This window comes from Gadus morhua, chromosome 12 (assembly GCF_902167405.1).
Source record: "Gadus morhua chromosome 12, gadMor3.0, whole genome shotgun sequence".
Taxonomy (NCBI): domain Eukaryota; kingdom Metazoa; phylum Chordata; class Actinopteri; order Gadiformes; family Gadidae; genus Gadus; species Gadus morhua.
This window is the reverse complement of record NC_044059.1, coordinates 3,784,941-3,810,852: the sequence shown is the minus strand read 5'-3', so window position 1 is coordinate 3,810,852 and position 25,912 is coordinate 3,784,941. Positions and strand designations below refer to the sequence as shown.

The 25,912-nt window shown below is 44.8% G+C and overlaps 1 protein-coding gene across 3 annotated transcripts in view; it reads left to right on the top strand.

Moving 5' to 3' along the window:
• ralgps2 (Ral GEF with PH domain and SH3 binding motif 2) overlaps positions 1–25,912 on the top strand; it is a 72,631-nt gene that overhangs the window by 13,308 nt on the left and 33,411 nt on the right. For 2 of the 3 annotated variants that reach the window (XM_030372703.1, XM_030372701.1), the window contains exons 2-9: positions 4,933–5,039; positions 8,047–8,177; positions 8,304–8,408; positions 9,776–9,826; positions 18,172–18,255; positions 21,665–21,754; positions 21,872–21,964; positions 23,238–23,364. In XM_030372703.1, coding sequence (XP_030228563.1) covers positions 8,118–8,177; positions 8,304–8,408; positions 9,776–9,826; positions 18,172–18,255; positions 21,665–21,754; positions 21,872–21,964; positions 23,238–23,364 — 610 coding nt within the window. In that variant the 5' untranslated portion in view covers positions 4,933–5,039; positions 8,047–8,117. Of the gene's footprint in view, positions 1–4,932; positions 5,073–8,046; positions 8,178–8,303; positions 8,409–9,775; positions 9,827–18,171; positions 18,256–21,664; positions 21,755–21,871; positions 21,965–23,237; positions 23,365–25,912 lie in introns of all 3 variants that reach the window. The other variant, XM_030372702.1, reaches the window with a different exon arrangement.

The following is a 25,912-nucleotide window of genomic DNA, read 5'->3' as shown; positions in this document are numbered from 1 at the left end:
ACTTCTGCTGTTCATTTTTATCTATATTAAATAAAATGACTGGTCACTAAATGACAGAGACACAGACCTGCGGCTTGAGACTTCCATAGAAGCCCTCTGGATTCCGAAAAGGCCTAACCTCTGGGTGCTGCAGGGGTCATATTGGACGTATCGGCATCTTTGGTATTTACTTTTTAAGTTATTTTAGGCTGCTGCTGTAATCCCCGAGTTGCAGGTGTGTATTTATACCCACCTCTATTCCTATACCCCTACTTCCTGTCACAAGTCTTAATAATTGCATACTGGTGGTGTGGAACTGGCTTGCTCCGGCCCCTGTGCCTTTCTGCGACAGTTGGAACATCAGCGGCATGTTAAGTGATCGAGGGAACTGTGAAGAGGCTGTTGGCTCAGCCATGTTAAGACAGACACACACACACACACACACACACGTACACACACGTGCACACACGTACACACACGTACGTGTGTCTGCTGAGTGACAGCAGCTTGTATTGGCCTGCTGTCGGGGACAGACCTGCAGACACATGCTGTGTGACCGTGGGTACGTGCAGGCTATCATGGAGTGTTTGTTATTAGCCTGGCCCACCTTAGATCAAGCTCAATGTGCTGTTCTCCCTGGTGGCCTGGCTGTAGCCCTGGAGGCCAGTATGGGGGGGGGGGGGGGGGGAGAAAGAGAGATGGGGAACAATGATCCTGAAAACCCTCTTTAGTTGAAGCCCACTTAACATCTTAAGCTGCCAGTTTAAAATTGAATGACCGCCAAACCACTGTTGTACTAGGTGTTTTACCACAGTTGTAAAATGTGTTTTAACACTGCGGTCACTGGTAACTGGTGGTGTTTCCCATGGCTGTACTACCAGGTATTTAAGCACTGTTGCATAATGTTTTCCATAATCTAGAACAATATTCCCATTGAGAGAGGATATCTCTTTGGCGATGTTCCCGATTACACAGGGGCGTATAGAAATCAAGTCTATCACTGATCATATTAAAATGGTACTGTAGAAGAACACATACCCATGCTCCTTTTATTTAGCCCAAGTGTGTGTGTGTGTGTGTGTGTGTGTGTGTGTGTGTGTGTGTGTGTGTGTGTGTGTGTGTGTGGGGGGGGGGGGGGGGGGGGGGGGGGGGGGGGTGAATAAATAGCCTTTTCATTATTATGTGGAACATGTTTAACAATAGCGTGCTTTAATCATAACGAGTTTCAACAGCAGGCTGTTGACCACACTGCCGTAGATGGAAGGGTCCTGTACCACTTAATTAGGGTGCCAAACCCCCTATCTCGCCTCCACAATCCACCGATGTCAATTGCATGTGTGAAGTGGGCTTATTCTGGAATCTTAAGGATCCAAAGGAGAGCCTGAATCATGGACGCAGTTAGCCCACGCTTCTTGGCATGAATATCTATCTTCAGCCAGACGAAATGGGTTGCATCTAAGAAGTATATTTGTCTTATTGAATTTGCCATTGTCAAACCTCACCATGGCCCGTCTAAATGTCTGTGTGGTCGGGCGTGAAGTTAAACATGTCCCTGCCTAGCCCCACGTTAAAAGGAAAAAGCCTTCAGTGACTCCTCTTAATTTATTTTGGAAAACAGTTTAAAACAACACTGCGCGTGTGCGTAGTTGTGCATTACAAACCACAAATAATATGTTGATTTATACTGCTATTAAAAATCAAATCCCGGACAATCATGACTGAAACCTCTTGAATGTAGTCATGTCCGTAATACTCATTTTGAAACATGTCAGGCCCAGGTCCAGCCTGGTGCTACGTTCTAAGCGTGCCTCATTTCAACCTTTTTATGCTGGTGTGAGTGTGTTCATGGCATGGTTCGCTTGTGTGTCCAGAAGTGGTTGGGTTGAGGGTTGGGTGGGGGGGAGGTTAGTTGATCTCTGTAAATGTCACTTCCCTCACTGCTCTGCTCAACACACTGACCCACTTTAGCTTCCCGGTGCTGGCGCATCTGCGGCACGAGTTTACAAATGCATGAGGCATTACGGCCCGCCGTCAGGCCATCTGCATGCATGAGCGTGCGTGGGCCATGCACATGGCGGCGGCGCGGCGCGCACATGCACTATTTTTGGGGATGGAGACAGGATAACCATCAAGTCTTGAAGTCTCTTATTAGCCATACCTAAACCACTGGTCTCGGTCATTCCTCCCCTGTTTAAGGAAAATAAGAGAACAGATTACACGGCAGTGCTCGCTTAGTGGCTGGGGACAACGACTCCCTAAAGCCTATCTCTGGCTTTACTCTGAAACCGTTTTAGACAGAATGCATCATGGGACATGATGACCACCATGTCTAGTGGTGGCTGGTCTTGCCTGGAGTGGGAGGGGAAGGAGTCGTGTGGTGGGAGAAGAGGGAGAGAAGTGGGGTGTACTCAGTGAGCGTTTTCTATCCAGTAAAAGCGTCCAAGACAGGCCCGCGATGCCAGTAGAACACTGAACCCTCCACCCCTAAGCACACAGTCGCAGTGTGTTGACCTTTCCCTGCGCAGACGTCTATCACAGAGATGGAAGTACTTGGAAACTCTGTTCAGCGTAGCAAAAGGAGACCCAGGACACACCTGCCAAGCTAAACAGACATAAAACCCTCGTTCTGTTTATGTTCGCTCACATGATGCTTTTTCGGCCTCTCGCTGGGACTTGAGCACGAACGTCTGGATAATGATCTGTACACATGAAAAGCAAACGGGTTTAAGGTCTGTTTTGGCCGAGGGTATGAGTGCTTGTGTGGTTTTTTTATTAAATTTTTTCAACCCCACGTGGCGGGTTTGGGAGGATTGTTTGAGTATGGCTGCCGCTGATGCTGTATTCCTACTCTATTTAAAGCAGGAGCATCAGACTTGTCATGCACTCTTTGTAGACCAGCCAACCCTATGATCTAAATCCTATTGTGTGCTCAACAACAATGACGAGCTTGCAGGGCGAGGGCCCCAGCAGTAGGCTCAGCACTAGCGGCCGAGGCTGGTTCTGCAGTCGCTCTCTTTTGTCTTTCAGCTGCAGCATGTCAATGTCAAAGGGAGGCTCAGGGAGGGAGGGAGGGAGTCGGGCTGATGTGTGGAACTGGCTTCGCAGGGGGATAATTTGACAGAACTGAGCCATATAATGACTGAGTCATATGCAGCCTGAAGGCACTTCCACCAGCGACAAGCCCCGGCATGAAGGTCTCACCTGTGAGTGGTCTCCCAGTCTCCCACCATTCATCTATTCATCCATTCAACCGTTGGTTATTTTGTTTTATCAAGCAGCAAGGTCGGGTCTTAGAGGCCATAGCCCGTTTCAGCATTCCTGGTGTTCCCAGGCAGGCCCCAACACCCAACATCACCCTGCAAGTGCTCTCGGGATTTCGTGCAGCCCCTCTTGTGAACAGGGTCTGCTGAAAAGTGTGTGTGTCGAAACATTTGAAAAGTTTGCGTGTTTGTGCGTGTGGTGAGCTATGTCACCTAACATAGCCCTTTTAACCCGGAAACCCCTCCAGAAATGGCTGACATGCTGAACGTAATTCTGTGATCAGGAATAGCACATTAAGTGTTAGCTACAGATCGGCTCTCTCTTAAGCTTCAGGCAATGTTGGTTTTATTTTGCTCTAGCGAGAGCTTGTTAAAGGTCCAGTCAAAGAAGTCAAAGCACAGAGACGAATGCTGATGCCAGCCAGGATTAGCCACTCAGACGGCCAGCAGACAGGCAAAAAAAGATAAAGGTGCTTACCTTTTTCGTGCAGGTAAGCAGCTCAAAGCTGCTTGCTGCAGGACACACCAGACATGAGAACTCCAAATGATAAACTTAGCCTTCTCCCCGGACGGTCCGGCCCTGTCATTTGCAGTCAGCTGTAGCCACATTTAAGCTTTTCGAATCATGTCCTTTGCAGTCGATTGTTGTGGTTTAGGTTGTGTATATGTGTTTTAGAGAGGACATTTTAACATGAATTTCTTTTTGATGTTCACTGGGATTTTATTTTCTTTCTACATATTTTTCATCTTCTGGCAGTCCGCTCTACCCTAGGTCCTGGCGCTCACTTTTATTCCCAAACCAAGTGAGACACCTAGTGGTCAAGGTCTAATATGCATCTAATGAGTGCTGGGGAAATAAAGTAGCAACTTTCACCCATTCCATATCCACTTTCTCTGTTTTGTAGGGCATGCTGTTTATTTCGATTATCCAACATACCTTCTCGTTCTCGCATACGTTTGTTTTGAGTTGTAGTTCCCCTTGAATCAATTATTTTGGGTGAACCTCTTTACAGGGTGTTCAGCATACCAAACTACTTCTCCATATCGTTCAGGAACTCTTGTAATCCAATCTTTTATCATTGGTTTATCATGATTACATAAACGTCTAGTTTTTGGATTGGGTGAGCAACTATGTAGGCTAGCTACCACATGGTCAACTGCATACCCAAGCTATGGGTTTAAGAATAGCTCAACACGTGAATGTGAATCCTCCCCCGTTTTTTTATTTCAGTTTAAGCGGCCTTGTCGCGTTTTTTATTCCACTGAGCTCATCGCCGACCAGGCTCACCCAAACATGATCTAGGAGGCACCTCTCATCAGGAGTGACAATAGGCCTGCATGGGCACCATACGGCACAGCTAGGATCTGAAGCTGCTGCCGAGGCCATGGTCACATGCTTTATTCTCTCTAGCAACCGCCATTCCTTTTCTGCAATTTTTTTCGTTTTCCAAGAATTGGTCCAGATCGTACGGTGATCTTGAGAAATACGTGTGTGTGTGTGTGTGTGTGTGTGTGTGTGTGTGTGTGTGTGTGTGTGTGTGTGTGTGTGTGTGTGTGTGTGTGTGTGTGTGTGTGTGTGTGTGTGTGTGTGTGTGTGTGTGTGTGTGTGTGTGTGTGTGGGCTTTCCTTGTGCTCAGATGAATCATCATGAATCCTCTTCCTCTTTTTTCCCCTCCCTCTATCTCTCAAACAGACAGCAAGACCGAAGCGGAAGAGGAGGCCACGATTAAAGAGGCCGCACGGAGGTGGGGAGGCCAGCCAAACGCTACAGCACCATGCGCCTGATCTGACACACAACCAGTAAGCACCGCCTCAGCTGTCCCAGCTCGTTGAGTGAGTTTGTACGAGCTAGGCTATTCATTTTTGAGAAATGCACCGCTTTCTAGGCTGAAATCTGCTAGTCGAGGACTATATTTTTAAATGGCCCACTTGGTTCTGGCCATGCACAGAACATAGGCGCGTTGAACCAAATGTCATTTTTTTGTGTGAAATGCGTCACTTCTGCAGCGCCTGCTTTATAATTGAAATGTTGGACTGCTGCTACCCTTCAAACCTCGAACAAACCCCAGTATTCAGATGCTCACAGATTATACATGCGTTACTCTGTGATAGATTGAGCCCATTGTTTGTAAATCCTTGCAGAACATTTTGTGTCACTGACAAGTTGGTGTCTTGGTCCAGCATTCTCGAGCACAAACACAGAACTTTGTGAAATACTAATGATGAGAAGCAATTATTATGTGTAACAAATTGAACAAGAGCTAGAAGTTCGGATTGAAACGGCACATATAGCATCTGAATGTGTGCTTTTCCCTCCCATTTTCTTTAAACATTCTGCAACACCTCAGGGATCCAGACTAGGTAACTTTTTTCACTATAGGAGCACTTTGGCCCCTAACTGAAAATTTTAGGGCCAACAATTTTAGGGGCACACCGTAAATCAACATGCCAATGGGATTTTCTCCTTTTCTCACTGTATTACTAATACATATTTTAGGTGCGGTTTCCAATTCTGTTGCATTTGTTTTTGATTCTCATCTATACCAACTGTTTCCAAGTGTGCGCGCATGCGTTCAACGAGCATGGAAGCGACAGTATCACGGGAGTGCGCCCGCTTGACAGGACGCTTCGCCTCTCTGCCCGCTAGCCTCTCCATTGAGAATGCAGCAGGCGCGACAAACGCCTCCTGTGTGAAAAGCCCTTTATGGCACATATGTCCTGACCGGGTTGGGGTACCCGTGGGTACCCGAACCTGGCGTTCCATATAATGTGTCTAATTTTCCTTCGGGTGCGGGTCTGGCGTCGATATCAATTTATAGCGGGTCGGGTTTGGTGCGGAATGTAATTCGCACTACTGTCGGAGACTCGGAACACGGGTCGGATGCGGTTTTAAGTATTGTGGGTGCGAGTTTGCAATATAAGACCCGTGCAGGACTCTGGCACTGGCACACTAGCCGCAGATCCGAAGAACGAGTCAATAGTTTGGTCACAGAGACGATATTTAATATCGTATATTGCACACTCGATATTTAATCTCTAGGACCCTCCCCCTCAACACATTAGCCCCGAACAGTGGCCATTCCCTATCCATCTCACACTCATTGGCCTGCCACAGATTCCAGATTCGTTGACGCGCTCCTTCCCCGTTTAACGTGTAAAAATAAAAATAAGAAAAGGGTACATTTGCTGGTCGCACATGTGCAACCGGATGTAAAATTCAGTCGCACACTCGCATTTTGGTCGCAAAATGCGACCATTTGGCTGCAGTCGGGAGTCCTGCACCTGCTTGTGTAATGTTTAATTGCTTACCGGTAATTGTTTAATTTCTTAGTCTTCGCCTATGCCAAGCATGACAGCTGGCAGGTGTTCAAGGATACAGAAGTCTGCAGTTAGGCAGCTTGTAAGTGCATACTACTGTCCTCTCTGAGCAAGTATTGGCATTAAAAATGTACGATTTTCGGAAAGATGTTGTGAAGCATTGGTGCTATATTTTGGTTTTGTAGAGTGCGAAGAGTCTTGTAGTCATTATGTCATAGTAGTTTCGCATTTTCGTATTTCATCATCAAAGCTCCTCAGAATATTGTTCATTGTATACCGCAATTACGCATTGCCCGCACAAACCAAAGCCAACATAGAAAAACAACAGAATATTAAAGGTAGGGACTTGGTGTCAATGATAGCGTATGTATGATATCTGGGTTCATGTGGGTCTTCCCGGGGTTATGTTTTCATCCCACATCATAAGGCAGTTCCCTAAGGCACTGGCAGTGGCTTTGAACCTGAAGTACATCCCTTGGGGCTGCATTTTGGCTGCCTGAGATAGGGAAAACTAGAGGAGACATTCCCCTGAATTCTCCTAAAATGGAAACTAATTTAGGAATTGAAAATATTTTTGAAAACCATTTCCCTTGTCCTTGTATCTGCTGTAAATATCACATTCTATCCATATTTTAATTGCACGTGTGCCTGACCCTCAAATGCAGTAAAGGGCAGCTTTGGCCTTGACTGTTGTGGGTTTCTCCAAATGTAATTAACATTTCTGCCTCCTCAGCAGACAGCTGTCGGGTTCATTTAATCCAAACAGAGGTGGCTGTGTGGTCAATGGAAGCACCGCTCACTGCATGATTTATGTGTCATGCTGTTATTGTGCCATTGCAATATGGCACAATATTCGTTACTGCTAGGTCAGGTATGGCTTAAACAACATTGACAATTTTTGGAACTTAAAGTGAGTGTGTGTGTGTGTGTGTGTGTGTGTGGGCTGCTTGATTATGGAAAAAATCATAATCACGATTATTTTGGTCAATATTGAAATCACGATTATTCAAACAATTATTTTTTGAGCACTAGTGTGTGTGTGTGTTTTTGCAGGTTCCGCAATGTGCCTATTTGTATCTATTCACAGACCTAATGCTAAAGATACAAAGATAGAGTTTAGCTTTACATCAGCATTTCTTTACTTTTTATTAATGTCAATCTACGGTACCCTAAAGTAGCGGCAGGAGCACATTATTGATTCTGTCGTTGCTGAATAAAACTCACAGAACCGGTGGCTTGACCTTCTTAAACAAGATCTTAATGAGGGCCGAATCATGGATTGAAAGTGAGGGATTACGAGGTGTGTAAATCTGAAATGTATGTCTAATTAACCTTCACCACCACTTGGAGATCTCTTCCCCTCCAGATCTCCACGTCTTCATCCCCTCTTTACCATGAGTTGGTGCTGCACACAACCGCTGTGTGAAGAGGAGTTCCATGCTATAAAGCCTTGATATTAAATGTTGTGTACGCGTGTTCCTCCTTCCAGAGGGCCAGGTGGGCTTTGCTGCCACAGAGGATGAAGAGCGGTCTCCTGCGCTAAAGCTGGATGGTGTGGGAATGATGGATGTCCCCAATGGCCAATCGGTGGTTAGCACAGCAGCTGCCACCATCTCTGAGGTGTGTGTCCCTCCCACCTTTTCCACATCCAAAGTGTTGCCCCTGGTGCTAAATCATATGCTGTCTTTGCCTTGTGTTTTACTTTTTTCGGTGTGCGTGTGTTTCTAATTCTTCTTCGTTTTCCAGAGGAGCATCAGCTCAGAGTCTCTCAGTGATAAGGGTTCAGAGCTGAAGAAGAGCTTTGACGCAGTCGTGTTTGATGTTCTAAAGGTCACACCAGAGGAATATGCAGTAAGTGCACCACTGACGGGAGCGACGCTGTGTCGTATGTTTCCCATGCCTAGAAAGGAGTGGAGTCAGAAGGAGAATTTTTGAAACTCTTTGAGTTTACTTAAAAAGATGTACAGTTAAACTGGACTTAATACCTGAATTTGCACACAAAAAACTAATCCGTAATAGAGTTTTTAATGTAGGATATTTTTCAGATTGTTTGTTATAATCGATAACTGAGTGGCATGGGTTATGAATAAAGGCGAAGGCGTTGCTTAGGAATCAATCAACGTGGTGTACAAGTGAGATTATATTATATTTGTTACCATTCTGTGATCATTGCAAAAATAGTCCACACGTGATTATGTGGCTAACGCAACGCATGTAGTACAAATAATCTAATAATATAACATGTTATCTGTATAATTACTGGTGAGTGTAATTTATGGATGAGTAGAAAGTGTGCTGTGGGAGGTCTTGGCATGTAAAGACAACATAAAGCCAAACGGCTAAACCCATAATGTAGAAAGCCAAAACCATAACGTAGAAAACCAAAAAGCTCTATCGGCTCCGCCCACTTGCTCCCTGGACGTTAAACCCACCAGAGATGGAAGGATTCTGGTGAAACTCGGTCACAGTTTGGATCAGTAATATTAATTGATGATTCTTGGCAGCACAGTTTCTTTGATTTACTTTATCAAACTTTAACTCAACTTTTTTCTTTTTTTTTTAACTTGTTGCTTAAAAATCAAGTCTGAAAGTTTAATATTCGACTGTTTTTTGCCTCATTAAATGTTACATTTCTTTATTTTTGGTTTACTGTGCTCAGTGTAACTGGCCACCAGGAGGCGCCCTTTGTCCTTGGTTTTTGTTTTGGCTGAGGAAGGCCAGCTTCTTTTACACAGACGTCTGAGATGAAATAGCCTTACTCAGAACGGGTTAAAAAAAATACAAATGTAAACTGGAAATATAAAATGCCACTGATCTCCTCACAGCGCTTTGTTTAACAAATCCCCTGTAAGTGAGGTTAGGACTGTGGCTGGGGCCCTTCCTGAGCAGGAAGGGCCCCTGCCACATACTGTACTGAACCCAAGTATGTGGCAATGTTTGCTTCCCATTACGTCTCCGGCAGACAAAATTAACTTTTCCAACTGCATAAACCATTGCACGCTTTACAGACAACATGAACAACCAAATATATTGTAGGAAAAAGGATATTTTTACCTTCCGTTGACCTGTGCAGCATAATGTGATGGTTTTGCTGTTGTTGACCTTTGCCATATGAATTGCTTCATGATGTCTCTGGAAACTTCCAGTCCAGTTAGGAGCCTGTTTGATCTGACCTGAGTGCCGTGGCTCTCACAGCTGTTGTGTCTTGTGTTCCTCAGGGCCAGATTACACTCATGGATGCCCCGGTGTTCATTGCCATCCAGCCAGAGGTAAGTGTGTGTGTGTGTGTGTGTGTGTGTTCGTTCCCCTGCCCCAGTCGAAAGTCTATTTTTGAATGATATGTATGATGGCCATTAGTGTTGCTTTTTCTCTCTCCCCACGCATCATTCCTATTTGATTTATATTTATTCATGGTACCATTTTTACTCCCCGTCCCACACTACCATGGCTAAGCAATTGGAGCTATTATAAACGATGTGTAGATTGGGCAGGACCCACAGGCAACCTATGTAGAAGGCTTTCCTGCCATGGTCTCTAGCTGATTACAGTGTCGTACGGACTGGTACTGGCCTGCAACTGCGGACAACAGTCCACTGGCTAGTATCAGCAAAAATTTAAACCCAATCAAATTGACCCAGTCATCAGTGAGCTTTTTTATTTTATTAGTGCTCTGAATTACTTTGTTTTGGGACTATATATTCTCCTAAAAGCTTTCACCAGCTGTGTCTTTCAACAATGAAGCGGCTTCCTTTGAAACCTGAACTTTTTCAACCAAGAAAAGTGCTTTTGGCTGAAAGTGGTGCTACGTTAAATTGATTGTCCGCCATTTGAGCTGGAACGAGAGCAACAATCTGAGGGGAGGAATGAAGTTAATCTGCAGAGAATCATGGTTCGAGAGTTTACTACTATGGAAGTTTTACAGTACGTCTTTCCTCAATGTACGCTCAAAGGTTTTTCACATTTTTGGAATGTTCGGTTCGTTAAGTAGCGAGGAGTTGGAGCTTTGCCACATTAAAAGCATTACGGTACGTTTCAAACAAAGAACAAAGATCAAATGAAGAAGCGGTTCAACCGATTGAGGCCCAAGTCTGTGAAACGTTATCACTATTATCAAGCCCCTACAAAATGTTGGTATCACAATGGAATCAATGGAATGTTACAAGCAGACGCTCTTTCTGAGTGATTTATTAAATCCCAACATGACGTCATTTTCATGTCATGTCAAACTACACTGACTGGAAGGAACATTTTCAATCTTTTAAAGACGTTTCTTCGGGAGACGATCCTGAGGCATCTTGAAGATGTGTTGGAAATGTATAAGAGCGGAGACACAAGAGCGTTCATCCGATAGAGGTGCTGACAAAGCCTTCTGAAGAAGGGTTCTGTGTGTTCAGGACACCAGGGTTTCATGGCCTAGAGACAAACATTTTCTTCCTGCTGTCCAAGGGTTTGTCTCCTGCGAGGGACGTTCACAAAGAATAACTGACCTAGCAAACCACGTTCTGGGTTCCATCAGTGGGCGCCCAGCACCCCTAAGCAAAGGAAGGGAAAACGGTTGCATGGATGGACAGATGGATTGGTAGATAGATCTATCAAAGCGGTCGAGGCATCACCTGCTTGACGAAGACCTTCACAAGTCATTGTGTCATTCTGGGTTTTTGACAGGGTATTTGTCCTGTATTGATATTAAGATTCTTTATGGCACATATTTTTATAAATCAAATGGAGCCAAAGAATATGACATGTCTGTGGCAATAGTTTTGTTTAGGGTTTCTAGTGATCTGATAGCACTGAAGATGACCTTTGTTTTTGTACAGTCTGATCCCTACTTTCCCCATCTACTTCTGTTTTTTTTATTTTAGTATTTTCCATTACGTATTGTTTTGATGTTGGATCACAAAATATGGATCTGCGTCATACGCCTCCACAATACCTCAATGGATTGGGTAGTCCGACACCCCTCCAGGCACTCTCGACAAGATTACATCTGAAGTACTTGGATGTCTTGCATAATCGAAAGTCACACAAGGGTCAGGATTTTCCAACATGTGTCCTTCAAGTTTTACCGGTCTGCAGTAAACTATAAAAATATTAATTTATTTCAATGATGCCATCACAGCACAGCTTGTATCCAAACCTGTTCTTCAATGTCGGCAAGGCAATAATTAAAATGTTTCTTTCCATGAGAGTTGCCAGCTACAGCTGCCTTTTTTTATCTTCTGTGGTTTGGTTTAGTGTTTTGTTGTTGTGTTGGATATGTACAACACAATGACTCTATTGACCTGTTATCTAAGATATATATATATATATATATAAGTGTAAATGTCTTGAGTAAATGTCAAGTCTTGAGTTGGCCCTGTGGCTGATGTTGTAAAAAGTGTCTGTCTTATCTCCATTAGCACATGATAACCAATTAGTGTGTGTGTGTGTGTGTGTGTGTGTGTGTGTGTGTGTGTGTGTGTGTGTGTGTGTGTGTGTGTGTGTGTGTGTGTGTGTGTGTGTGTGTGTGTGTGTGTGTGTGTGTGTGTGTGTGTGTGTGTGTGTTAGGGCCCGACCGATTAATCGGCCTGCCGATTTAATCGGCCGATTATAGCCTTTTTGAAAATAAGTTTTATTCTTTTTATGTTATTGCGCTTAGTATCCTGCAGATTGCGCTCCTACTCGCCTTGCTAACTAACAACTTTAGCTGGAGTAAAAAAGAGGAGATCGAATTTTACCGTACAACATGAGAGCACGCTCGCTCAGGCAGCTGCGAGCTCACCTCACCAATGTACACAAGACGCGTTGTTTGAGCATGTTGTGCCTGTTTTTCTTTAGGTCCCAGGCCATGTTAATTTGTTATACTGTAGTCTTTAACGGTGAGACCATACTGCTCAGCTCGCACGTGTTAGTCATTGCTCACGAGCGCAGCACATTGGGAGTTAGTTATATATTTTACATTTTACATTACTCATTTTTGACTGTAAATGTATTCAAAAACACTCAAAGGTTCTGCATTCAATTCACATATTCGTCAAAGGTGTTTAAAGTATATTTAAGGTATCAAAAACGACGTTTTATATGCTTTTTTTTTTCTTTTTTTTTATCGGCCGATTAAATATATTTTTTTCGTAATTTTTCTCTGAAAATAATCGGCATCGGCACTCAAAAATCAATATCGGTCGTGTGTGTGTGTGTGTGTGTGTGTGTGTGTGTGTGTGTGTGTGTGTGTGTGTGTGTGTGTGTGTGTGTGTGTGTGTGTGTGTGTGTGTGTGTGTGTGTGTGTGTGTGTGTGTGTGTGTGGTGAAAATCAATGAAAAATCCCCCTATGTGCACTGATACAAGGCATATGGCTTAGGAACTGGGAATGCGTACAGTAGTCTACCTGGCTGCATGAGGGAACAATTTTGGCTGTCTTTATGCCAATGATGGAGCTTTTTCATGAGGAGCAAAACCTTTGAAAGGATGGAACCAGTCTGGGTGAAGAAACTGTCGTAACTGTCCCTCCTGGCTTCACTAAAACAGTCATAACCACTATAATTTGGTTCAATAACTTCATTGTATCAATAACAAAAAAATGTTGCTTGCAAATGCAACAAATGTAAACAATGGCAATATAGAGCACAAAAATGCTCTCTGTTTAAGTGAAGGACATGTATCATCCTCTAAAACATCCCATTCCCATGTATTCAGTGGGTTGGGCCGGGTCCATATAGCTAACCCTGCCTTCACTCTGCTTCACATGTCGCATAGTTCATAGCTTACAGTAGAAGTTCAGACTTTGGCCTACATCGTAGTGTTATGCAAGTAACATAACCCTGCTGCATGTCCAATGGTGGGAAGCGAAGGAGAGCTGGTGGTGTCCTTCTGAGCCAAAGACATTATAGGATCCCCCTCAGCGTTTCTCCAGAGTGTGGGATCAGGAAGAGGCGTGGGCGGGGAGATACTAATCTGTTAAACAGAAAACGTAACGTGTTTGATCCCATCCTGTCTTCAGCAGTCTGGTGAGACAGATGGAGACTCCAGCAGTAGATCTGTCCCATCCCGTCCCACACGGTGATGGAGAACACAGACCCTTCGTGTAATGCTCCTTCATTCACCCCGTTGGCATTGTAAAGTCAGACTGATCCCCTGACTGTATTTCCTGCTGATAACCATGGCAAGTTAGGCTGAATGTTTTTTATATACTTACTATATACTTACTATATACTATACTTCACTTATCTGACCACATCAATCCCCTACATTTCTCTTGGCTTTGGGTGTATACACTGATAATGTCTTTACTGAGTGGTGGAGAGGAGGAAGTAAATGGATGTGAAGGAAAAGGATTGTGTTCCCTTTTATTTTTCAGGCTGGGGTCATAACAACAGCCCTAAAAACAGCCGGAGACATAAAGCACAAAGTATGTCTTGCAGGCACAAGCGTAGCAGGTCTCGCCTTTGTATATAAACTCTTGGCTGTTCAGCTTTTATGTTCCATTGAGAAGTATGCTCGTTCCTCGTAGCCACAAAATGACTAAACATCTTCGATAGATCACCGAGAGTCACGATAGAAATACTCACTCACGCATACTCCTATTCTGAAAGAAGCGGCTCACCAATGTCAATGGCAGCGGGAACGCTTCAGAGATGCTGCGGGGCCTACATCCTGTTCTTCAGTCTGACCAAAAAAAATGTAATTGTCGTCATGTTGTTGTACGTGAACAAGGGTATCGCGTGTTAAAGGTTGTGTCAATGTTTCCTTAACAGCGTTGACGTGTGGCCGATGCGTACGTCCTGCCATGCGGTCATGAAATGCACTGGGATTCATTAGCACATGCTGCTACACTCATGGTGTCATCGTACCAACCTGCTTTTGGGCTTCAACATTCGTCTTGAATGACTTAAACCTCACGTTTATCATGGAGTACTCCTTCCTTAGGGCTGAGGTTGGCTGGGACTGGACTGCAGCTCTGTGTGTCATAACGCCAGCGGTCTTTGCTCAGAGGAGCACGTACACATGTAGTGCAAGGGCACACACGGCATTGTGCAGATTTTCCATTACTCACTCACTCAATCAATCACTCACTCACTCATTTTGTGGAGTTCCTTTCTTCCTGCCTCCCCTCTTCATCAGTTCTGTCATGGCCTGTGGTCTCGCCTTAGGAGTCACATGGACCCTCAATGCCAGTTTTCCATGTGGACATTAGAAAGATGAAATGCCTGCGGTATCCCTGATGGGTTTATCTAGATCTGCGACCAAGCTGTAATTGGCTAGTCCAATGTAAAGCAGGCAATTGACACACAGTGTCAATGAAGTAGTCTTATTCTAGCAGCCCTAACGTGCTCAGGCGACGTGTGGCGTTGACAGCATATCTCTGGTCGGGCGGGGTACAGCCTACACAGACCCCTTTACTGGGGCCGCTGTCATAGTTCCACTTTTCTTCAAGTCGGCCTGCGTTCTTTAGTGCCTCCAGTGTGAAATTAAACTTTAAAGTCAAAGGAAATAAATTGAATAAACTTCTCTGGGATTTTGCCCAGGCTGGATCAGCTCACTGCTATTTCATCACACTAACTGCATCCGCTCGCGGTTGTTTTGCCTGGCAACACTTTAATAGTCCAATCTCGATGCTTTAGGTCCTATCATGTTCGGGAAACATTTAAGTAACAGGCAATAAATCGAATCATTGTTTAAATATCTAATGATCCCGCTAGGATTATTAAACTACATTTTATGAACGGTAAGTGTCCATTGATTGTCTGCAGAGGCAGTGTATTCACAACCAATGATCGAGCGCTAATCTAGGTCATGTATAGTCTCACAAATCAGACCTTAGAGTCGTTTCTAAAGTCTGACGGCAGACAAGCTAAATTCTGGGTGAACAGGGCGTTTCACCTTCTTTCTGTTCGTATTGGTTCTTTGACCAATCATGTTGCTTGAGGCGGTGATCTGTAAGCGTGTGATTGGAGAACACAAACTCAGCCAGCATTAGTACACAGTAGAAATAAGAGTTTCCTCAAAGGCTTCAAATTACGACCATGTGGACTTGCCACTGTAGAAATAAACGTAATAAAATGCTCTTCTGAAAGCTTCATCCACTCTCAGGAATTACTTTCCCTTCTGTAGAATATCTCTGTGATGAAAAAAAACGGCATGGTGTAACCTCGTCCCTTGTTGTCCCTCGTTTCTGGGCCATTCTCTCTGCCGTCTCCCCCCCAAAGGTTCTGCTGCAACATAGTATGACTGCTGGATGCCAGATTAGGCCTTATCCTGATCCACCATATTATGACTATATTATCTATATATATCTATATTATCATTAGTTCAGACCAAATATAACCACTGTTAACTGAGTTTATTTGTGATGTGGAGTTACTTGTTTTTACTTTGAAGATGTGGCAACAATGCCTCTTTTGAGAAAATCAATCGGACACCACGTACTGCATAGGTCAATTGTTACTGACAGATGATATGATGTTGGGAACGTCATACTGAGGACTGTCTAAATAAAGGGTGACTTGGTCTTGGAAACATAAATAAATAGACAGGATTGCTGGGTGGCTCTGGTGAGAGGCGGTCGTGTCTTTTAGCGACGCGTTTGATTGGCGACGCTGCGGCGGTCTGGAGAGTCAGGCATTGTTGACGTTTGGAGGTAAGACGTGACACGGGGAACGGTGTTTAGGTGGTCAGGTTAGTGGTCTGACCCGAGAGACGCACACGTATGCACGCATGTCGAAACGGGCCACTCTCACTGGGATGGGGTGTCTAGTGGGCGGTGTGGGAGGAAGATTGGTTTTGCAGTCGACGGGAAGGTGGAAGATGTATGTATCTATTTCAGTAAGGCTGACGTCATGTAAACAAGACGTTCTTAAGGAGCATTGAGGTCTGGCCGAACTTGTTACAGACGGCCCGCCGGCTGCACTGTTTTCCTTTATTCCCTCTCATGTGCCCTGACTCATACCAGGGCACCGTACCTCCCACGGATGCAGCTTGACAGGCCAAAGGCTCCCCCCAAATGCCCTGTTTTTCTTGTTCTTTCTTCTGTTCCCGCCCTATCCTCTTCCAGAGAGGCATCACACTCACCAGCCCTCTGAAGTCGGCCTCATACATCTGTGTTTGATGTGCAACTTCCTTCGCCCTAACGGACTGCGACTAACACACACACACACACACACACACACACACACACACACACACACACACACACACACACACACACACACACACTGGATTAACCATTTCCGCATGGGACCGCTCCTCTTATTGTGGTCTTATGAGCAGCTGGTGGAGGGTGTTTGGCTCAGACAGAGGGTCCCAGAGCGGGTATTGTGCTGTGGGGAGCTTGCAGCCTAACTCGGTCATTCACAACGCGGCCAGACGTCGGTCGGTCGGTCGGGCTGGCAGGCTGTGCGAGGGAGGCTTGCACAACGTTTTTCCTACTGTTACGTCAATGTCCCTGGCCTGGAAGGGGCCTGCCGGGTCCAAGGGAGGGTCCAGGTTCCCTCACAAGTTCTGTGTGGTCTCTGTCTCCGTCTGCACGGACCCACCAGCCCAGACCCGTCCAGCTTAGCATGTTAATAGCCATTTATGTCACTGAAACGTACGTTGGATTTGTGGCCTTGCATTGTCTGCAAGCAATTCTCAGGAATCATTTGAATTGTAACTCATAAAAAGTGGCAGTAGTAGTTCTTCTTTTTTGATGAACTGTTTTCAGTTTTGCCGTTTCGGATTTGTTTGAATATCGAGGCCAGCCCGTAATACCTTGGGTATTTCTTTGGTACTTTTGGGATTTTGAAAGCAGACTTTCTCTTGATGGATCATCTGTTCAGTGTCTTCTTTGCATTGTTTGTCATGGGTTGGCCCACCGTACTCTGCTCCTTCTCACCTTCCCTACTGTTTTTCAGCCCTGAAGGATAACAATGAACACCGTTCCCCTATTTGATGAAACTAATCATGTATTGCAAATGATCTTGCTTATGCTGATGATCATTTTATCAAAGGTGGCAGTGCTCCTGGATGTTTGAAAGCAGCACATCCTGTGTCTCTCAGGCTTTTGGCAGATTTTATTATCCAATTCGTAATGATGAATTGTATTGCCCAAAGGAAGGGGAACAAAACGTCCTCGTCTGCTTACCTCATTATTATTAATTACATTTGATGGTGTCTTTTGTGCCAAATATTTGCAGCCGTTAGCATCAGGATCTCCTCAAGCCTTTTCTAATAAGATCTCCCAACGGGGAGACCAATGCTGAGACTGAATGCACTCTGTTGATAAAAGTATACACCAGATGGCATTTAGTGAATTATATTTATTACTCATTTTTCATTGCAAAATGAGTAATTGCATGCAACAACCTTGTATTCTGCTTGCTGGCTTACCAAACCATAGTAATTATTTTGTCAATTTATGCACAAAGTAAAATTGAATACAATACATAAAACTGTGAATGCCTAGGAATGCATCTTTTTGTGGGAAAGTATGTAAACCACGTGAATTCCAACATGTCTTTGTTATTTATCTTATCTTCAATGGCCATAAATTATAAGCTGGGCAGTAAAAAGTGATCTGCCGATTTTGTTTTTAAGAGAATTCCATACTTTGTCGGGCTCCAATATTTTCACTGCATGACCAAAAATGTCTCCCTGTTTGCAGGAGTTGTCGAGCTGTGGCTGGAATAAGAAGGAGAAGCACAGCTCTGCACCCAACGCTGTAGCCTTCACGCGCAGGTTCAACCAGGTGAGAAAGGGAAACAGACGCACACACCCCTAATGAGGCTAAATGAGGTCCACACGCCGTACATATGATGTGTACTGGCCCTCCACCCTACAGTTAATATTGTGACCCCTAAATGGGGGTCTTTCCCGGAAGGAGGGGCTAAGGGAGACTTCCCTTCGGGGATGTTGCAAAATGTGCAGCACTTGGCACAAACCGTCGGAAAGACCACATATTGTATTTCCATCATCTCCCTCACCCCCTAACCTCGAAGTACCAAATCATCAACCGAGCGCTCCCTGAGATCTGTGTTGTAAAGACTTGGCCGTGGTCATGGCAGCGCTCAGAAGGGCTTCCCACTGGGAACCTGATGTGTCGGACATCTTGGCTTCAAGCCCCCTAGTAACCGCCGCTGCTCTCCGTCAGTCACAGAGACACCACAGGCGAGGAAAGCGCCGCTCTTCGACAAACACACAGTCCTGGGCTGACCTCCTAATGTCAGATTGGGGGGGGTTGATAAACAAAGTGTGTGTGTGTGTGTGTGTGTGTGTGTGTATGTGTGTGGCAGCATGTTCTCTGGGTGCCCCTTCGACATCGTGAACAGCGAGGTCCAGGGCATGATGTCATGTGCATGACGATACCCTTTCGTCTCAGTCCAGTTGTTTTTTTCCAGGCCTGCTTTAAAGGCCAGCCTCACTGCCCTCCAGTATAAATATCAGATGATTTAGCAAGAATGTGTGGCTGTGGAAACTTTCCCCACAAAGCCATGTATAGCAGATCCCAAACGGCGATTCAAGATGTTAGCTACACACATTTGGGCGGTTACGGGCCAAGGAAAATGAACCGTTTTTGAATAATGGGACTTGGGACGTTTGACGAATAAGGGATCCAGACAGGCTGCTAGCATGAGCTGAGGCCGTTTCCTCGTCCATCTCTTGGAGTTTTGATGGCAACGCATTCTGAAATCTAACAGAGCATAGGGGGACCGGCAAGTCGGTTTAGCAGGCATCAAGACGAGAGAAGAATTCTTCGGCATTTCATCAGTCCATCTGTCTTTTTTTCTTCTTTTTTTTGGAAAAAGTCCCTATCAGGAGACAGGAGCATAATTGACCGAACATATCACTTTTCGGGTAGCCTGCACATTCTTCATTAATAACTGTTAGCGAGTCTTTAACATAATTTTTTTGACAATCCCGTAGGAGTATGGGATTTTGGTATGATGCATTCTACACCTGTATTTGAATTCACATTGTGGTATAAGTCATACTAATTTTGATAATAGGCTAATAACAATATGATGGTCGATGAAACTAAACATTTCTAGAGGTGACTAAAAACGCTTGGACTCGGCTGTGTCTCAATGTGTCTTAGGCAAGTTATTTATTTTACGGTTTGTTGATGACCTTTGGTAAATAAACCCCCTAAAATGGAACAGAGGTTTCAAGTCAACATAACACCAGAGGAAATGGACAGGAACCATCTTATCTTCCTTCCGCTAGAATTTAGTCTGGGTTGTTCGAGGAGGGTTCAAATTTCTTAATGATCACTCCATCTCCCAATATACACAAACAAGTCACTCAGACGCAAACTAAACAAGTGTGCGTCCCACTCCCCCCTCCTTGAAGCAGGGCAGGTGTATCACCTTGCTCAAAACTCTGTTTATATTGTCGTTCTGTCCGCCCCACCTCCTCTAGCTGCCCTTCAAACTCTGGACCCCAGCTATAGGCTGGGGTCTGGCCATTTCTTATATTGAGGGGTTTCTCATCATAGAGCAGGCTTTTTAAGGTTGAGATATCATCATTGTAAGGATGTTTAGACGATGTGTAACCAGAGGGACTCCCAGACGACTTCAAAAGTTCACGGTTCATTTCCATCCATCTTGATCTCTGAACACACAGGCGCATTGCGATCATGGTGGACTTGGCAGGCGTTTTCCTTGCATTGAAGACACTTATCCACGCAAGTCAAGATGGACCGGATAATGTGCTCTGTGATGCTCCACTACTTCAAACCCAAGTCTCCCTTCTATTAACAATGTGCTCAAACGCTTCGGGTTAGCCCTAAGAAGCCGGACCACTGCAGGGATATTAAATGTCTGCAAGTTCTGCCGGGTTGTAGAGGTCCGTGTCACAGTTAATGTTCTCGGGGAGTAGCAGTGTTGCTAAAGCCCGTCGGCTGCACCGTTGTCTGCAGTGCAGCAGAGCAGATGAAATGCAGGGACATCAGCTTTGGTATCTCTATCCGCTCCATCTTTATGGTGAAAGAGGGCTCCCCAGAGGCCCCTTTTACAGACACGTAATACGACGAGAGAAGACACGGTTCACCTGTTTCTCGTTTGTCTCTGTGGCCCTCCCTCTTCCACGTTCACCTCAAATGTTCCCCGTGAACATATCATTTTCAACAGCTAGATGAGGAATATGAGGCACATCTGGCTCTGTATCACCATGGGTGTGATTGCTTCTGAGATTAAATGGGAGTGAGTGTGAAGTGAAGAATCGGTCTTCGAGGTGTCTGAGAATAAAAGTACTCACTGTACACACACACACACAGAGAGGGAGAGAGAGAGGGAGAGAGGGAGGGAGGGAGGGAGAGGGAAAGATATATATTTTGGAAGAAAATGACACGGCCGAGCACCTACTCTGTTCAGCTCTGAAGGAGATGGGAGGGAAAAAGAAAGTTAAATAAGGGAAACAGTGACGTTTGGTGTTCATGGGCCACGTTACCGTCAGCTAGCATTAGACGGTTTAAGCAAGTTTAATCAGGAACACAATGTACAGACAAACGGCCGCTTAAAGCTCAAGTCTGAGCCCTGTGGGGGAGAGGGGAGTATCTGTTTGTTTTACATTTATTTTTCTTTTGTCTGTGTGCGCGTGCAGTCAGAATTTACCGGCTTGCCTGCACTCTCCCACAAGAGACATCCCCTGAGACAAGACAAACTCTTTTGAAAGCATACACAAATATAAACATGCACACTACATGAAAAAACAGTCCACCTGACTTATCACCGCCTAAATATATGTATTTTAATCGCTATGCAAGCTCTGGGTTTTCCTCAATTTTTTTCCCCTCTGTATTTTGTGTTTTCTTCAAAGCGCACATGGTGAGCAGTTGATGGGATTTGTTCCTCCTGGTAGTCTGTTTTTCTACTCTGTTGGATCCTCCGCTTCAAAAGTCTTTGGTCGCTCTCTCGTTCTCTCCCTCGCTCTGTCGCTCTCTCAAGTCTAGCCACCTTTTAACAATCCAGAACCCTCCTTACTCTACCTTTGTATCATAGGTCCTGTTGTGCTTTGAAGATATTAACCACAGGGTGATTTCATTTTGAATGTGTCATGGGGCCCAGTGATTGCCATGTCTGCCTTTTTTCCAAAGTCTGTGAAGATTAATTGACTTAACACGCTGTGTGTGTGTCTGTGTGTGTGTGTTTGTTTTCTAGACCAGCTTCTGGGTGGTGCGGGAGATACTCCACGCGCAAACGCTGAAGATCAGAGCAGAGGTGCTGAGTCTGTACATACGCACTGCCAAGGTACGTGCATCAAAGACGCACCGAAATGGCCCCCATGCCCCTGTTTATCCTGCCTTTTATGAGTGCCTGTGGCGCCGGGCGGTTCCTCTCGGCCCTCATGTGCCTGACTCTCTGCAGAAACTGTGCGACATGAACAACCTGCACGCGGTCATGGCGGTGGTTTCGGGCCTGCAGAGCGCTCCCATCTTCAGACTGAGCAAGACGTGGGCGGTAGGTGGACACACCCGCGACACGGAATGCGCCATTGCGAAATAAACCTGGCATCCTTTTAGCAGTGATGTAATGGACAACAAAAATGTATTGTTTCAAAGAATTGCAATGGTAGAAACTCGGTACGTCATGAAACCCTAGTGTAAATAATAATAAATAAATGAGTGGTTTTAACGGCTGTAAATATCTATCCAGTTAGTAGCAATTCCAGAAAGAAGAAAGAAAAGCATGTCAATCACTGTTCAGTCAAATTAATTATAAAATGCCACCAAAGTTATTTGGGAAAGAATGGGATCCAGTACTCTTTGCATTGATAGCCTGAGGCTATCAATGCAAAGACTACTGGATCCCATTCTTTCCCAAATAACTTTGGTCCCCGTTGGCTACTTCAGGATCCTGACATGGTGGAGCTGTTTGCACAGTGTTTTAAGTCAAAGAATGACGGGGACCACATTAAACCAATACTCCACCGTCTCCCGTGCTGAGGAGGCCGTCTGGTAGCGCTCCAGAACCAACACGGCCGGTATTTCTGACTTTTGATTGAAGTGTCCAAAGGGTTACATAATGACCCAACGATGCGCTGACGTTGTGATGGAAATCACTAAAGTCTGCTTCAGCCCCCTTTAGAAAGCTAGAACCATTAGGGCTACCGTTTCCCACCTGGACCCTGTTCACCTGCTATTGTGTAGATGGTAGTAGAAATGGAGCACACATGCATGGAGACAAACGGACGGAGCAACTCGTGCTCACCTGTTTGTGGCTTTAATCGTTATTGGTGGAGGATCAGTAAGCTGAGCATCTTAGAGGGGCAATGCCGCAGTTTGGACTGCTGGATCTATAGTATTCCCATTGTCTCTATAAAGTGGAGTTTCTACGATGAAGCAAGGCCCCACATCTGGAACTCTGCAAACCCAAGACAGACAGACAGACAGACAGACGGATGGGCAGACATGCACACACTACCACACGAACAAGAGACTGACTGCTCACGCACATGCAGCCTTTCTATCAGGGACACTGCATACTTCTGGGCTTACACAACTGGATGTGCTTGCCTTTAACCTGAGCCAACAGGCTGAAAATCAGACGGCCTGCATGAAGTGGATGTGTCTTTTTACTTTGATGGCTATTCAATTGAAGGTCACATATTTCCGTCCTCTTTTCTGAATTGCTCCACTCCAAATATCTTGTGTTGGTGTGTGTCTCTGTCAATGTGATATTCATGTGCATATTTTTGTTTTTGGTTTGGCTAATCCCACGTTATTTCCACTAGTTACTGAGTCGGAAGGACAAGGCGTCGTTTGAGCGTCTGGAGTACCTGATGGCCAAAGAGGACAATTACAAGCGTCTCAGGGACTACATACGCAGCCAGAGTATGGTGCCCTGCATCCCTTACCTAGGTAACACTCACGCACAGACACTGACACAGACACAGACGGACAAACTGACACAAAGACGCACAGTCCCCACCACCTGAGTTACTACCATGCCTCTGTCACGATGACACACACTGACAAGCACCTTTTACACTGCAATGACACACACACACTTGTGTTGTCACTTTTGGTGCTATCCATTTGTATGGTACGCCGGGACGTGCTAGTCGTAAGTTGTAAATCCCCCATCTTTCTTGCGGCATTTCACGGAGGAACGCCCCCTTTTGGTCTGTCCCACTGGCTATTCTGAAAGTAGAGCGAAATCAGTGAGGAAGTCAGGAAGGCTAGACAACAAAAATGGCTGTGCCCGTGAAGAGATTTATTTTCTTTGTATTTGTACCACGTTGGTCATTTTAATATCGATTTTAAATGCTCTTACATACTTGATTACATTGCTACTTTATTCCGATCATCAATTTGCATTGCACGGTCTTGCTGTACGTGCAATACATTGTAAAGTTGTGTTGTTTATTTTCGAGGTGGTTTGCTAAAGAGGCTAATGTAGCTAATAACAAACAATGACTAGCCAATGAGAAACGGGAACGCTATAAGTGCTGTAAGCCAGGTAATTACGTCATGTTCTCACTGGAGCAGGTCGAACGTACCGGCGTACTATACAAATGGATAACACCTTTAGTCTATTTTCTACCAATTCCCTGCATACAGAACCCTACACTGAGAAACACTGATATAAATGCAATTAACATCTTCCAAATCTCATTCGCATAAAATGCTATAAAAGTCACACTTTATTTGTGAATTGTATCAAAAACATGTGTTGCTATGCTGCATCAAGGGTTGAATTATTTGTTTGTCCTTTTTGAGTTTCTTTGAAGCAACTTTCAAACTTTCAACAGGCCCAATATTGTACAACACTTGGTCTCTGTTGTTGATGAAAATGCCTTAAATTGAGCGCTAGAGTTGACAATTTTCTATTGAATGTAATGTTTTCAACATTTACACACACTATTATTTAGAATGCTTACATAAGTGACTAAAGTTATGCATTTATTAGCACTGTATACTGCGTCATTGGAAGATGTGGTATACGAGTTGGTGCAGGAACATTATACCACAATTTTTAATTGGCGACCATGGCACTTCAGTTAATCAATTAAACACAATGCCACTGTCATATTGTGCCGTCTGCACTCTATAATATCCATAACAACAATCTGTCTCTCATACACGGCGCCTTCCCTCAGACACCGCTCGATGCTAACTCATTCCCACATTGGTAATTTTATTTTATCCTCCCCTTTTCCCTCATGCAGTTTATTGACTGTTTAACGGCAGATGTTTTAGAGCCATATGAGAGAGCATGTTAGTTTGGGCACGGCGGGGGACAGGCCCACTGGGGGGGGGGGGGCATAAATAGTATGTTTCCCCTTGCTATCTCCTCATATTTTCCCCCTTCTCATCAGCTGCTTGTCCAAGATGTCTTCCTCATGGGATCCCTGCTGAGTTATGTGAAGGAAACTTGGGGGAGGGGGGGGGGTGTTGTCATGAGGTCATATTTGTATTGTCGTTAGTTACACAAGCTATCATGTAGCTAGGTATCCATGTTTTTCCCTCATTACACCACAGTTCCTCCAAAGCAATGCAAACTAGATGGCGGGCCTGGTAAACATTGAAGAAGAATCCCCAATAAAACGTTCACATTTACATAAAGTATGAACAATAATTGTACTCCATCGCTCATTCAGGAAACCCCCCCCCTCTCCTCCCCATTATGTCTGACAGGCTTTGTATTCAAAGCCATTATAACAGACTGAAAGCCAATGCTTTGAAATGGAAGTTTGCGTTCTTTACAGCTGTAAGAAAGGAAGGAAATGTCTTCCCCGGACAATTCTATTTATTTCAAAATATGAAGTGGGTGTATTCTCTGTGTGTTTTTTTGACCACCCATGTGGTGGGTGGGGTGTTCCAGACCTCTGTGGCCCTCTGTGGCAGTGGCTGGGCCTTTAGAAAGTCTTAACGATTTTGCCGTGTACTTGACAGTTGACTTTAACCATGTGGTGTGTGTCTGGTCTGTTTCATAAGGAGTTCATAGTAGTTGTGCATTAAACATGTTGCTCCCGACCGACTGAATTCCCGGCTTGACGTCTATTTATGGCCACACCGGGATTTAAGCCTGGGCTTAAAGAGTGATGGCCACCCATTGGTATTTTCTTATGCACCTCTTGTGCATATGCGTGTCTTGTGTTCAGGAGAAAGAGTGTGATATTAGTGACTGGTGCTGACACAAATCCTGCTGTCCTCTAGTGCCACAGGCACTGGTCTGTTAAAGCATAGATTAGCGTGTTCCTGGACAACCGCTAATCACAGAAGCACAAAGAGCCTTCAGTGCAGCTTACAACATGCACACAACACTCGTTCTTCACAAAGATGTAATTTTTATTCAAACGATGAGCGTTGCGAATGTAAACAGGCTTGTTAATAACTAAGTGTGCCTGGCTGTCAAATTGTAGGGTTAGCCAAGGCCAGAAACTTGCTCTGGCCTCGACGTTCG